Source organism: Tamandua tetradactyla, chromosome 7, assembly GCF_023851605.1.
Source record: "Tamandua tetradactyla isolate mTamTet1 chromosome 7, mTamTet1.pri, whole genome shotgun sequence".
NCBI classification, from domain to species: domain Eukaryota; kingdom Metazoa; phylum Chordata; class Mammalia; order Pilosa; family Myrmecophagidae; genus Tamandua; species Tamandua tetradactyla.
Window position 1 is genome coordinate 94,508,853 of NC_135333.1, and position 16,023 is coordinate 94,524,875.

At 34.8% G+C, this 16,023-nt stretch overlaps 1 protein-coding gene across 3 annotated transcripts in view; it reads right to left on the minus strand.

The window, feature by feature from the left end:
- Positions 1–16,023, minus strand: part of DENND5B (DENN domain containing 5B) — a 269,467-nt gene that overhangs the window by 141,390 nt on the left and 112,054 nt on the right. For all 3 annotated transcript variants that reach the window (XM_077170450.1, XM_077170452.1, XM_077170453.1), the window contains 2 exons: positions 12,601–12,788; positions 1,580–2,116 (listed from right to left, as the gene is read on the minus strand). In XM_077170450.1, coding sequence (XP_077026565.1) covers positions 1,580–2,116; positions 12,601–12,788 — 725 coding nt within the window. The remainder of the gene's footprint in view (positions 1–1,579; positions 2,117–12,600; positions 12,789–16,023) is intronic.

Sequence of the window (16,023 nt, forward strand, 5' to 3'; positions counted from 1 at the left end):
TTAAGGAAATGACCTTATTCAATTTAAGTACCTCCATACTTTAAGTGTATTTATATAAATCGAAATAGCTAAAGAAAAATTTACAATATTCTCAAGAAATGAGCTCACCTTTTGAAAAGGCAATTCATAGATAAATGCTAATTTTTATTTTTATAGAACATTGCCCCATTTTTAATGGGTCAAATGTCTGGCTTTTGATATAGAGACCTTCATGGACTACAGCAAAGACTTGACTTGCAGGAATGATATGTTGATATTTCTGCAAAATTTCCTAGTGAAAAATAAGATTTTTACAAGCCCTCTGGAATCCAACATGAAATTTTCACTTCTCTTGGGGTTATATAAAAAGAATTCCATTTATAGTTTGAAGCTACATAAAGATTAAGTAGGAAGAAAGTACCAGTTCTCAATTTAGATAAGAATATGAACTGCCCTAAGGATAAATTGTGAGTATATACAGATTAGTTCCAAGTTAGATAAAACAAATGGAAAAAGGTCAAGCTTAGTAAGAAAGGAATTTAAGAGTAGTAATACATCTGGAGAAGTGAAAGATTCTTAATTTATTAAAGAAGTTTCCTCAAGCATAAAATGCATTAGCACTTAATTGCTCAAGGGGGTATATACCTTACACCAGAAAAAAATACCTGATGAAATCAGAAAACAGTTCTCTAGATTATCCAACTCTATATAAATTTTTAGTTAATACTTTTTTGTCAGATGTTCCAAGACTGTTAATTAGACTCCTAAGTGTATTAGACCCTTTGGGAGGTCTTTCGTGATAGAAAAATACAGTGAAAAGCCATAATTTGTTCTAACAGTAATATCATGCATAGGCAATCACAGAGGCAGGGGACTGAACTGTATCTTGGGGACCTGAAAGAGTTATGCATAACCCTAAATACCTTTGTCTGAAAAACAAATCTAGGGGTTACATCAAGAAAATCTGACCTGACAAAAAAAATACTCTATAGTGAACCTTACAAAAAAGCTTCAGGAAGGCAAGTGAAAGCTGGTGTCATGACTTTCTCTACCTAAAACTTTGGGAAAGAACTTGAGATTTACAGTCATAAAACCTAATTTATTTATTCATTCTGTCTTTTGATCCTAGAATGAGTTCAAAATTTGGATTCTGAATCTAAAGTTTTTGTTACTTTTACATGGACAGATTGTGACTTCAATTTAAGTTGAAGACAAGATATAAGGACAAGGATTTATTAGAAAAGGAACTGTCCTCATTTAACTAGAGACTTGATCATAATATAAGAGTAAAACCATTACAAGGTCAGATAGTGTTAATAGACTTGAAAAACTTGTAAAATCTGAGTGTTTCTATAATTTAAGCACCTTTGAAGTACTGAAAATTAAAAATGATATTAAAGGCAGTTTAACACACAATTCAATGGCTAGCTTAATGAATGGGTTGATTTGCCTTCTTGTGAAATTATTTTATCTAGTGCAAAATACTGGTAAAAAAAAATTCTTAATGGGAAGGAGAAATGTGTTTTTAAAAAGTTAGCAAAATTAATAACACAGCCCACTAAAAACCAAAATTAAAAAGGGAAATCACAGTTCTTTTTACTTTGTCAAAGTTCTGCATCTGTTCCCGGTTGGTGAGCCAGGATTCCATATCCTGGGCAGACTGAATCACAAAAGCTTCATAATCTGCAAACATCTGCGTAAAGCGGTTAGCAAAGACCTCTCGGAGCTGTACATTGAGCTTGTAGTCCCTTAGTTCTGCCTCTTCACACTGCACTTTTAAATCCTTTTCTTTTTCATCCAGAGAGGCAGAGAGGTCCATTTTTTCCACAGTCACACCGGTCCTCTTGGCTAAAGCCTGGAGGCGGGCTATGGTTTCATTGCCCTTCAGTAATTCATACATGCTGATGTTATTAGTGGAGACATTGCCATTTTTTTTGTCATTGACCAAGTCTTTCAGAACCAGATTCTTCAGTTTGGTGGCATTCTCACTGCAATGCAGGCTGCCCTCAGGAGGGATTCCAAATTGAAGAAGAACTTCAGAGAGTTCCTGGATAAAATCTAGCTTATTCGGGAATTGTGGAAATTCTTCAGGCAACTCAATAAAATGGTTGTCAATATCTACAAAACACAAATTAGCCTGAAAGAGAAAAAAGAAATGTAAAGGTTTTAAAATAAAGGAATTTTATATTCTATAATATTCTTGCCAGCTATTATAAACAAAAGCATAAATTATGATACTTTTTATGTTAACTATCTCAAGGATGAGAATATTTTACTTTTTAAAAATGAATCTCTTTCCTTTTTATTTTCATTTTTTAATGACTCTTTTTAAGGTATTTTTTCCTTTACTGATATTTCAATAGCATATTTAATATATATAAATAATCTTCTCTGGGTCTCAGCAATTTATTACAATCTAGACATAATTCTCTAATATTTGGTGCCATTAGGTATTCCTAAATGAGTAAAGACTCATAGTGCCTTTAAAAAAGAAGCCACCAGGTAAAATGCTAACTGAATGAGCATGAACTTTCTATGACATTTAAGTGTCCTAATATCATCTGTAATTTAGAATCAACAGTTCTAAATTTAGCAGTTGTAGCATTAAAAAACAATGGGATGAAATTGGCAATAATCAACCCAATTCAAAGATAATCCACAAATTTTCATTTTATCCAAAATTAACTTCAACCTCCTGGATAGCAAAACCACTTCAGAAGTCATTAGACAACAGCATGAGACAGAGAAAGGTTGTAGAAGCAAGTGCACGTAAGTAATGAACCAATGAATAATTAAGAGTTGACTCATAAGATATTTTTAGGTTGAGGAAAAGATGTGGCAGAAATCAGAGGAAAATTTTTTCTGTTTGCTTACATTCTAGATCTTGATCTACACCCATGGTGGCATAAAAAATGCTTAAATATTTGTCAAGTACTATATGGGAAATTCAAGGGGCCTGTATAAAGTTAGACTAACCCTCAGGTACTTCATTGTAGGTATAAAATCAATGGTTCACACTATCATTACATAGTTGTGTATTCATCACCATGATTATTTTTTGAACATATGCATCACTTCAGAAAAAGATATGAAAAGAAAAAAGAAAAAACTCAGATATCCTCTCATTGACCACTAGTATTTCAATCTACCCAACAGATTTTACTCCTTATGCTCTCTACTTTTTTAAACTGTAAAAAAAATTTTACTATTTTTTTTTAAATTGAGAAATCTTCACACACACACATTCTATACAAGGTGTACAATCGATGGCTCACAATATCATCACTTAGTTGTGTATTCATTACCGTAATCATTTTTTATAACATTTGCATCACTCCAGAAAAAGACCTAAGAAGAAAAAGAAAAAACTCATGCATTCCATACACCTTACCCCTCCCCTCTCATTGACCATTAGTGTTTCCATCTACTGAATTTATTTTACCCTTTGTCCTCCTATTATTTATTATCCATATTTGTTTACTCATCTCTCCGTACTCTGGATAAAAGGCGCATCAGACACAAGGTTTTCACAACACACAGTCACATTATAAAAGCTATATTGTTATGCAATTGTCTTCAACAATCAAGGCTACTAGAACACAGCTCAACAGTTTCAGGAATTCTATAGCCATACCCTCTTAATTAGAACAAGATTGTGAGTCAAAAGGAAGACTGGGTAGTTAGATTTTTTAGGGAAAAAGGTACAGCCCACCACATAAAATAATTCATATTACGTAAATGGCTGAACATGGGGCACTTTGGGTGTAGAAGTCAATAAGTAAAATAGATGCTTCACCCACTGCCCACACCCCTGTCCCCCAAGCCCACAAGGGCTGCCCACCCCCGTCCCCCAAGCCCACATTCATTCTATCCTTCTGATCCTAAATAGCAAGATGAGGTGAAATGGGGAGAGCACAGTTGGGTCTTTGCTTCTCCTTTAATCCTGCTTTGCATGCTAGATGTTGATGAACAAGTATATAGATTTTCCAAATAAAGCCAACCTAAAACTCCTCAAGGTTTCCCCAATTCCAAAATAGGTCATAAATGATTTTTAGAGCCTGAGTAACCTTGGAATTCAACTCTTTAATTTTGCAGATGAGGAAACCAAGGCCCAAGAATAATTAGATGACTTCCTGACACATGCTTTGGATGTGCATTCTGAAATGGCCTGGTGGCTTAAGGGATCCCCCCCAGCCCCATTTTCCTCATCTCTAATGGCAGTGGTTTTTCTTAAAAAAAGAACTGAAATAATTTTATCTTGTTGAAGACAGCAATGTTGCCTACAAGAGCTTTCTTTAAATTCACATCTTTATATATGTGTCTCTAGAAAGCAATATACTGAAAAGCTTAAAAAGAGAAAGTAGGTTGCCACTATTCAAATGGATAATGGATGATGCAGTATCTTTAAAAATGAAAGAAAAAAATTCATTAATTTGCTAATATGAATAAGTAACCAACAGTCCCTCAGCACTTAAATTATGCACTTTCTCTTTCATTAACACCTTCCTCCTGTTCTTTTCTATCCTTCTCCTCCTTCCCTCCAAAATGATACATTTTCTGAAATTTTAAAACATGTTATGATTATGTATTACTGCTGATGCTTCAGCACCACAGCTACTGGCCTGTCTTTGTGTTCCCATAAGAGCCTCTTATACCCTACGGTGACTACTTAGAGGGGGGTAAGTTGGGGCTCTGAGTATCATAAATTACATTAAGGAAATATGAATTTGTATTATGAAAATTTATTGTAGAAAACCAAAAATCCCTTTCTTTATAATAAGCAAAAACTCAATAAACTAAGACATTCTGATAAATCACCCCTTTAACACTATTAAATTTTAAAAATTATATTACAATGAAAAATATACCTGACATCTCAATTTTACATTGCTTTGGGATAAATATTTCAAATTTTCTATTGATCAATATTAATATTGCCCACAAGCATTCTTAATATGTAATTACTTTCAATTAAAAACAAAAAAACCTTCCTCAAAAATAAGGGAACATTAGAATGGGCTAGCCCAAATACCCCTAAAGACTGGGAGAAAGATCAAAGGTGATGGTGGAGTTATACTGAGAAGGTGGAGGTTAACAAATGAGTGATTGTTGAATCATTATATTGATTTTTTTTTTTTTTACTCTCCAGTATCTCAGAGCAGCTAGAAGTAAAAACCGAAAATTGGAGGATTTTAACCCATACCAAACTCTGAAATTTGTTCTACAACTAAGTGTTGTGATGTGCTTTGAAATTTATTGTTCTGTATATGTTATTTTTCATAAAAAAGAAAAAAAAAGTTGACTGTGATGATACAAAAAAGATAGTCCCCCCAAAAAAGGGAACAGGTGTGTGAAGTTTAACTCTGAGAAGCCTTCCTATGTCCCTACCCTAAAGTCGTTCTGATCTCCTCTGTATATTCTTAGTTAAGTCATTACTTTATTTTTTTTTCAGTTTTTAATGCAATTTTATTGAAATATATTCACATACCATTGAAACCTTCTGAAGTATACAATCACTGGTTCATAGTATCATATAATTATGCATACATCCCCATGATCAAATTTAGAACATTTTCATTAAACCAAAAAAGAAATAAAAATTAAAAAGAAAACCCTAATTCTCCCAGACTCTGGTGTGATGTATTTGTTACTTTGATAACAGAGTATTAGAATATTACTGCTAACTATAGTCCACAGTTTGCAACAGGTACATTTTTACCCATCTAACCCTCTATCATTAACTCCTTGTACAGTTTTAAATAATCACAGACGCTGTCCACTATAAGATTTACTATGTTATACATTCCCGTGCTTTATCCTACAACTTTTCTTCTGATGACATACATGACTCTAAACTTCCCCCTTCCACCACGCTCATACAAGACTCTGCACTGTTAATTATTCTCACAATAACACGCTATCCATTTTCAAACGTTTAAGTTCACCCTAGTTAAACATTCTGCACATATTATGCAACTGCTCCCCACTCTTTAGTCTTATTCTATCTCCTGGTAGCCTATATTCTGTATTTTATGTCTATAAGTTTACATATTATAATCAGCTCATATCCATGAGATCATATAATATTTGTACTTTTGTAACTGACATTTCACTTAACATAATATCCTCAAGGTTCATCCATATGGTTGCAAGCTTTGGGATTTCATTCCTTCTTACTGCTAAAAAATATTCCATTGTGTATATATATATGCTGTATTTTGCTTATCTATTCACCCATTGATGGACACTTGGAACTTTTCCATCTTTTGGAAATTGTGAATAATGCCACTATGAACAATGGTGTGCAAATGTCTGTTCACATCCCTGCTTTCAGATCTGAATATATCCTGAGTAGAGGCTTTGCCAGGTCATAAGGCAACTCTATACTTAGCTTCCTGCAGAAACTGCCAAACAAGTCATTACTCTTAACAACATATTTTTTTAAATCTGTATTACTAATATTTGTAAAAACTTTTTAGAAGGCTGGGATTATCTCTTATTTATCTTGATACCTCCCACTGTATTTGACCCAATAAGTAGTGCATGAGTCAACTATTTGGGGAATGAATAAATAAGGCTCACAGAGATAGTCATTTGGGGAGTCCTAAAAATGCAAGGAGGAAGAAGAAGAAGGGGACAAAGTAGCAGGGACAAAGTAGCCATGAATGTGAGGCCACGACAGCTTCTCTTCAGGCTTACTAAAGGATCTAGTTTCTCAGTGGCTAAAGTTAAGCCAGTGTGAGGGTAAGTGTGATGGTTAATTTTATCTGTTAACTTGGTAAGGCTATGGTGTCCAGATGCTTGGTCAAACACTAGTTTAGATGTTGCAGTGTAGGTATTTTGTAGATATGATTAACATCTACAGTCGGTTGACCTTATGTAAAGGACCGTACCTTTGATAATGTGGATGGGCCTCATCCAATCATTTGAAGGCCTTAAAAGCAGAAACTGAGATTTCCCAAAGAAAAGAAATTCTGCCTGAAGACTACATTAACTCTGCCTGAATTTCTAGCCTGCTGGCCTACATTACAAATTTCAGACTTACCAATCCCACAATTGAATGGGCCAATTTTGAAAAATAAGACACAAAGACATACACACACACACTATTGGTTCCCTATCACTGGACAACTCTGATACAGTAAGCCAGAGCTGAACATTTCAGACATTTCTTCACAATCTCAGGACAAGACAGATAGGAACCACCTATGCCTATGGAATTTTGGGGAAAATGAGAGGGTGGTTAATTTTAAGTCTATATAGTTACATGATTTAGCTAACTAAAATCATATCTTTTTAAAATAACCTTTTGTAAAGCTGTCATTTTTATAGCTATTCTAAAAGCTGTTACTATTTTTGACCATTATTTTATTTTAGAGTTTTCAGGTAAAGGGGGAGGGAAGTATCACTAGTGAGTGAATTTAAGTCACTTCTTAAAATTGGTATTTTGGTATTTTTATACCTACATGCCCCCTCCCAAATTATATGAAATAGATGATTTCATCTCACTGTAAATGATACCAGAGGTAGGTGATATATTGTTAGCTTTTGCTTCTAAAATAACAAGGTACTAATTTATAGCTTATACGCAGAACTATTTTCATAGCTGATTCAAGTATCTCATTATATATGTAATCTATGAGTTGATAAGTATATATTTATTAGTGTTTTTCATTTTATGAATGAAAAATTAAAAAATAAAAGATATTACTGTACGTATAAATTATACTGCATTTATAATTTTGTAATGATTTTCTAACTTTAGAGTCAGAGGAGGCACAAAGACATAGAGGCCCAAAAAGTTTCCTACTATGATATACCAACGTGGTGTTTAAAAAATTCTCAATAATTATTACTCATGCAAAAATGGAAAAACAGTATTTTTACACTGTTCTAGTTTGCTAGCTGTCAGAATGCAATATACCAGAAACAGAATGGCTTTTAAAAGGGGGAATTTAATAAGTTGCAAGTTACAGCTTTTAGGCCTATAAAAATGTCTAAACTAAAGCAAATCTCTAGAAATCTCCAATCTAAGGCATCCAGGGAAAGATACCTTGGTTCAAGAAGGCTGATGAAGCTAAGGGTTTCTTTCTCAAGTGGAAAGGCAGGTGGCAAACATAGTCAGGGTTTCTCTCTTGGCTGGAAGGGCCTATGATGAACATAGCTTCATCTGCTAGCTTTTTCTCCTGGTTTCCTGTTTCATGAAGCTTCCTGGGTGATATTTTCCTTCTTCATCTCCAAAGGTCACTGGCTGGTAGACTCTCTGCTTCTTGTGGTCATGTCGTTCTGCTCCCTCAGAATCTCTTGCTTTCTTAAAAATGTTTCCTCTTTCATAGGATTCCAGTAAACTAATCAAGACCCACCTAAAAAGGGTAGAGACACGTCTCTACCTAATCCTGTTTAAAACCACTCTTGATTGACTCACATCTCCAGGGAGGTAATCTAATTAAAGTTTCACACATACAGTACTGAATAGGGATTAGAAGAAACAGCTACTTTTACAAAATGGAATTAGCATCAAAATATGGCTTTTCTAGGGTACATACAGCCTTTCAAACTGGCACATTCTACCTTCTGGAGCCTAAAAAAGACATGTTTTTCTCATACACAAAATACATTAATTCCACCACAATATCAGAAATCCTTAAACCATTTCAGTAGCAACACAAATGAAATACAAAATTAGAAACACTATAATCTTCTATCAAAGTTAGTTACAGCATGGTCTGTTCTAAGACAAAATTATTCTCTGGCTCTGGACCTGTGAAACTCAGAACAAGTTATTTACTGCTAATATACAAAGGAGGAACAGTCATAGGATATATACACCCATTTCCATAAGGAGGAAGGAGCACAGGGGTCAACAGACCCAAACAGTTTCGAAAATCTGCAGGGCAAAGTCCATTAGATTTTGAAGTCTGAGAGTCATTTACTTTCGGGGCTTTAGAAAGCAGCATTCCCACCCTTTCCAAGGGCCTACGCGGAGGCCTGCCTCTCTCTGAACACAACCTTGAGGGACACTGGGAAGACCACCTTTTTCTCCACCCTCTTCAAGTATCGGGACTGCACCTGGGCTCTCTGCCATCTCCGGGGCACATGCTCAACCCTTCCATGTGGTGGCAGCCAGGCTCTCCCCAAACCCCAAGGAATGTGCTTCACCACTCCAAGACCTGAGGTGGCATGACTCTTAAACAGCAATGAGATGGAAGGGCCACCCTCTGCCTTCAGGGCAAACTCACCCTCTTCACGTGCTTGGACGGTCCACTCTCTTGGCCCGAGGCTTCTTTACTTCAGACACCAGCTTCCATGGTTTTTGCCTCTGAAGTTATTTTCCCTCCAGTGTGTCCCTTCTCTGTCCCTCTCAGTGCTGACTGGCAGTGGTTCTTTATACAGATTCCGCAACACTCTCATTGGCTTTCTTTGCAGTAGCTTCAGATTGTGCCCATCAGACATATGGAGTTTTCATAAATCCTTCCTGTATAACTCCATGTCCTATCCTGGCTTTCTCTGAAATGGCTGACTGGTTCTGCATTTGACCAAATCCTCACATGGGACACCACTCTCTGGGGTTTCCCCTCCTGAAAGCCCAGAATTTTCCAGAACATCAATTTCTGGTTTCTTTGTACTCAAGATTTCAGTTCTCAGCTTATCTCTTTCCTGTCACATTTCACCATAAGCTGTGAGGAGAAACCAGGCTGCACTTTCCACATTTAATTTGGAAATCTCTTCTGCTAAATATCCAAGTTCATGGCTTTTAATATCTGCTTTCTGGCCAAAGCCATTAGTCAATTTTGCAAGATTAGCTGCCATTTTAAAACAAGGATCACCTTCCTTCCAGTATGCAATAACATGTGCCTCATTTCTGTCTAAAGCCTCATCAATAGTATCTTTTGAGTCCACATTTCTACCAACAGTCCCTTCTAGGCTTTCTCTATGAAGCTCCTTACAACTCCTCCAAAATCTTCCCCTTATGCATTTAAAAAGCCATTCTAACATGTTTGGCATTTGCAAACCACAACAGCATCCCACTTCTGGTACCAAAATCTGTTTTAGTTTGCCAGCTGCCAGAATGCTATATACCAGAAACGGAATGGCTTTTAAAAGGGGGAATTTAATAAGTTGCAAGTTACAGCTTTTAGGCCTATAAAAATGTCCAAACTAAAGCAAGTCTCTAGAAATGTCCAACCTAAAAGATACCTTGGTTCAAGAAGGTCGATGAAGTTAAGGGCTTCTCTCTCAAGCAGAAAGGCACATGGCAAACACAGTCAGGGTTTCTGTCTCAGAAAGGGCCTATGGTGTACACAGTGTCATCTACTAGCTTTGTCTCCTGGCTTCCTGTTTCATGAAGCTCCCCGGGTGATGTTTTCCTTCTTCATCTCCAAAGGTCGCTGGCTGGTAGAGTCTCTGTTTCTCATGGCCATATTGTTCTGCTCTCTCAGAATCTCTTGTTTTCTTAAAAATGTTTCCTCTTTCATAGGATTCCAGTAAACTAATCAAGACCCACCTAAAATGGGTGGAGACACGTCTCTACCTAATCCTGTTTAACAACCACTCTTGATTGACTCACATCTCCAGGGAGATAATCTAGTTAAGGTTTCAAACATACAGTACTGAATAGGGATTAGAAGAAACAGCCGCCTTTACAAAATGGGATTAGGATTAAAACATGGCTTTTCTAGGGTACATACATCCTTTCAAACTGGAATATACACCTAAAGCAGATTGTCTTGTAAAATATCAACAAATTAGACTAGACACTCAACAAGAAAGGAAAACGTGTCAATGTTGAGAAAGCCTTCTTGACTAAAAGGGGAAAGAGAGAAATGAGACAAAACAAAGTTTCAGTGGCTAGAGAGATTTTAAACAGAGTCAAAATGTTAGCCTAGAGGTTATTCTTATGCATTATATAGATATCCCTTTTTAATTTATCGTGTATTGGAATGGCTAGAAGGAATACCTGAAACTGCTGAGATGTGTTCCAGTAGCCTTGATTCTTGAAGACGATTGTGTAAGGATATAGCTTTTATAATGTGACTGTGTAACTGTGGAAACCTTATGTCTGATGCTTCTTTTATCCAGGGTATGGACAGATGAGTAAAAAAAACATGGATAAAAATAAATAAATAGAGGGGATAAAGAGTAAAATTAATTGGGTAGATTGAAATACTAGTGGTCAATGAGGGGGAGGTGTAACAGATATGCGATGTATGAGTTTTCTCTTTTCTTTTTATTTTTTTCTGGAGTGATACAAATTTTCTAAAAATGATCATGGTGATGAATATACAATATATGATGATATTGTGACCCAAAGATTGTACACTATGTATGGACTGTATGTGTGTGAAGATTTGTCAATAAAAATATATTTTAAAAAAAAACAATGCTGAAGTCTTTAAAACAAAATGTATTGTTAGTCTATACTTTTCTATGAAAATTTAAAGGATTTATACTTCTTTGAACCAACCATATACTCAGACTAATTTAAAGAAAGATAAAACAAGAGAGTTCAAAGGAAAGAAAGGAGGTAAATCAGGGAGAAAAGAGCAGATCACGTACATAAACCCAAGAAAAGCAAGACAGTTTATACATATATTTTATATGACCTGAATAAAACTATTTCCCCATTAATAGAAATGTTAATTTTGGTAGTGGAAAACCTATCAGAATAAAAATAAGCAATGGATGACTACAGCAATCATTAATGGCTATAATATTCACATAGCTAAGGCTTAATATGTTATTTAAATTCACCTATTAAAATTAGAATCTCTATGGGAAACAAGAGCAAATAAAACGAAGCACAGCATGAGATATTTTACTAAGAAAGGTGCTAATTAAATAGCTAATCATGTAATGTAATTAACCACTTCATGTTTTTTAATAGACTGTGGTACACTCATCAATATTTAATTGGAAAGGTTTCACATTTTAATTGAGTATATTAACAACGGCTAAAATTTGGATTAAAAATATTTTCAAGAATTCTTTTTATTTTCCTCTTAAACAATATTTGAAAATACAGTATACAGAAAGCATAGTAACCTTATGATACCATATTAGCCAGTGGTTAGAATTTTTATCTCAACTACCTAGCCAAGTTTACATTTAGAACACAAGTTGAGAACTGGCCTTAGGTCTGAAAACAGGGATTATTAAAGTATTAGATATTTCCATTCTCCCTGGCTGATCGAAAGGAATTACTTCTTACTTGATGTCAAGATTTAGATTCACCTTAACTAATGCAATAATTTTACAGGTTGTTAAAATTTGAGCTGGCTTGTTTAAAAACAGAATTTATAACACAAGTGGGGAAAAGAAATGAATTGTTATTAGAGTAATAAAGGAGTGAAGTAATGTCACTAGTACTCCCTCTTCACAAATTTATACTTGTGAGAACTTGGCATTGTCCTGTTCTAAACCATGTTTAATTAATGGCCATGTGGTAGTCATCATCAGGAGTCAGGATCTGCATTCTATGGCTCAGGCTCTACTCTAGATTTGTTTGGGACATTCAGGACACTTGAAGGGACACAATTTGGACAGAAGCACTGCTAAAGAAAGTAGTAGCCTTGACCTATATCAATAAACAACAAATGCTTCATCATCCATTATAAATTTTACCTCTTGAGGAAGTTCTAGTTTGGAACGGTCAGTTCCTTCTTTTGACTGAAGGCCCATCAAATAAGGGACAGGAGCATCAAGAAAATGGAGCAGTGAAGCAGGGAGGATGGGTACATAAACATGCTGCCATTGAAACGGGAACAAAAGTGTGGTGATGCCTTCTGCCACAGTCATCAGGCGTTGATAATCTGTACAGAACAAGAAAAAATGGAGGGGGAGATTCCAAGTAAAAATATAAAGCACTGTATTAAGCTTAAACATATCAATCTCCAGAAAAAATTCCTGTATTAATAAATAAAATGTTCTTTATGAACATGCCAAAAACAGATCAGTTCTATTCCACCATAATTAAAAGTTATGTGGTTTCACTTGAATGGGTATGAAGTAAGTGGAAAACATCATCATATTCTTTGCTTCTTAGAATCACTGGTATGAGAACTTAATTCCCCTTAAAATGTAGAGGAATCAAGAACTAATAAAATTGTTCTTGGTAATTTTTGCTCTTACATTAAAAAATGTATAAGATGCAGTACATTGCTATTGATCACTTTTAGATACATGTATCTCGACATAATCCCTCAGTGCAGAGGCTCTTTTTTTTTTTTCTCTTGTATGTATGATCATGGCTATAAACTGCTGTTACACAGATTATATTTTCGTTAGTCTTCATTTTGTGGGCACAAAAAATCAAATAGATTTATGGATTCATAGTTAACACTTCCTATATTTAACCCCCAAAACAGAACTACCACCTCTAAGGACAAAGGGAAAATCCAGAAAATTAAAGGCTATGTTTCTTTGTTGGGTTTTATTTACATGAACTCATTTATTAAAACTAAAAACTAACCACAATATTAAAGTGTCCTCTAACACCACTCTGCCATGGATGCTTTCAACAAACATGTCTCAGACATATGTCTTAAATACTTAGAGGAAATTTGCCTCAGAATTTGGATTTTTAAAAAAATTTTGAAAGGCATTATTGTGCATATACCATGTATTATTTGTTTATTGGATTTGTTTGGACATTCAGGATACTTGAAGGGACACAATTTGGACTCATCCTAACTATGCATAAGTAAACCTCACAGCAATCAGAACTACTGTTTAGAAACAAAAATCACATTTATCATTTTATCCTCTCCACTAAAAATGTAAAGATTTTAAAGGCGAAACATAAGGCGGGGTTCCTAAGGCCCCTCAGAGTGGGCAAAACTTCCATAGCTTTTTGGAAGTGACAAGAGGATGAACATGCATTGTTGCCCCACAAGGAGGTTGTATTTCACATGTCACTACTGAAGTTTGAGGCGAAAAGAGCTTATTGAAAATTCAAAGAACATAACCTCTTACTCATTTAAATATTTTGTGATTTGACTGTATTCAAAATGCACACTATGTCCTATATGAGTGGGCTATGTAAGAAAATTAACTTATCTTTTCTTTGGTATATATTTGCTCATTTTTTACCATTATTAGTTTTACTGTGGGTATTTATAGGATTTTATTGTTGAAAAAATAGTCATATAAAAAACCATTAGGGTTTTTGGCTGGTACTGTCAATTAAAGATAGTTTTCTAAGACAATCTCTTCCTTTAAAAAGTCAATGTTTCTAACTCAGCTAGCTTCTTTAAACAAAAAAGAAAAACCTTAAAATTGAGGGGTTTTTGTTCGGTTTTGTTTTTTTTAAAGAGGACCTAGTCTGTATTTCAGAACTTCATCTACTGTATGAGACCAAAGGAAGAGAGGCTTATTTGTCCCAAACCTAAATTTTCTTAATATAATTGTAAACAGAGTACATGTCATTTTATTCATAGCATGGCATCTTAAAAGACTTCTACACAGAATATCTTTTGCCTCATACCACAACAATATAATGTAAATTGTATTGGTTGATTGACTGATTATTTAACAGGTAGTTTAAATTATGTTGTCAGGTACTTTTTTGGCACATGTAAAAGAGTTAGAAAATTCTTAAAATGCTGAAAAAAGAACAATAAACAAACAATAAATAAGAACTATGTTTTTAAAAACATTCAGTGGGAGAAAAAAATGACTTAATTGTCCTTAAATGATTTAAAGAAGAGGGGTATTCTTCCTCCTACCCCTTTCCCAACCCTGACCTGTGAATACCTTACTCAGGAATAAATTTTTAAGGAAAAGAAGGAATGACACTCACTCGATTAAGAAATAATCATTAGTCATTTGCTCTGCCAATGTCCTTCAGTCAAAATAGTATCAGGAACACTCCTACAGTTGAACAAGTTGGGTTAATTAATCACTGTAGTAAGGGAGAACACACGCCTTGGGCAATCATGGATTTTTTTTTTTATTAGAGAGTTGTGCATTTATAGAAGAATCATGCCTAAAATATAGATTTCCACACACACCACCGCTAATACCCTGCATTAGTGTGGATAATTTATTACAATTGATGGTAGCATATTTTTACAACTGCACTATTAAAGTCCGCAGTTTAACTTAGGAGTCATTGTTTGTGTACTGTAGTTCCACAGATATTTTTTTAACTGTACTATTACCATATGTATAATCTAAAATTTTTCCTTTTAATCATATTCGGGTATCTATTTCAGTACTGTTAACTGCATTCACAATGTTGTGCTACCACCACCATCATCCATTTCCAAAACATTCCATCATTCCAAACAGGAACCTGTACATTTTAAGCCTTAACTCCTGGTTCCCTATCCCCATCCCATTTCCTAGTAACCTATATCCTAGATTTTGACTCTGAGTTTGCTTACTCCAATTGTTTCAAATCAGTGAGATCATTCAGCATTTGTCCTTTTGTGTTGGGCTTATTTCACTCAACATGATGTCTTCAAGGTTTATCCATGCTGTCACGTTACCATGACTTCATTCCTTTTTTTAAAAATTTCTTTTATTGTATAATATAATATATATACAATGCAAAGAAAGAAAAATGCAACAGTTTTCAAAGCACTCTTCAACAAGTATTTACAGGACAGATCCCAGAGTCTGTCATGGGCTACCATATCAACCTCTCAGATTTTTCCTTCTAGCTGCTCCAGAACATAGGAGGCTAGAAGGCGTAAATATTTTTCTATCATCGCAATCAACTTTTTTCTTTTTTGTGAAAAATAACATATATACAAAAAAAGCGATAAATCTCAAAGCTCAGAACAACAATTACTTGTAGAATAGATTTCAGAGTTTGGTATGGGTTACAATTCCACAATTTTAGGTTTTTACTTCTAGCTGCTCTAAGATACTGAAAAGACTAAAAGAAATATCAATTTAAGATGCAGCAATCATATTCGCTTGTTAAACTCTACCTTCTCTATGTAACTCCACCATCACCTTTTGATCTTTCTATCCCACTCTTAAGGGGTATTTGGGCTATGCCCATTCTAACTTTTTCATGCTAGAAGGGGGATGTCAATA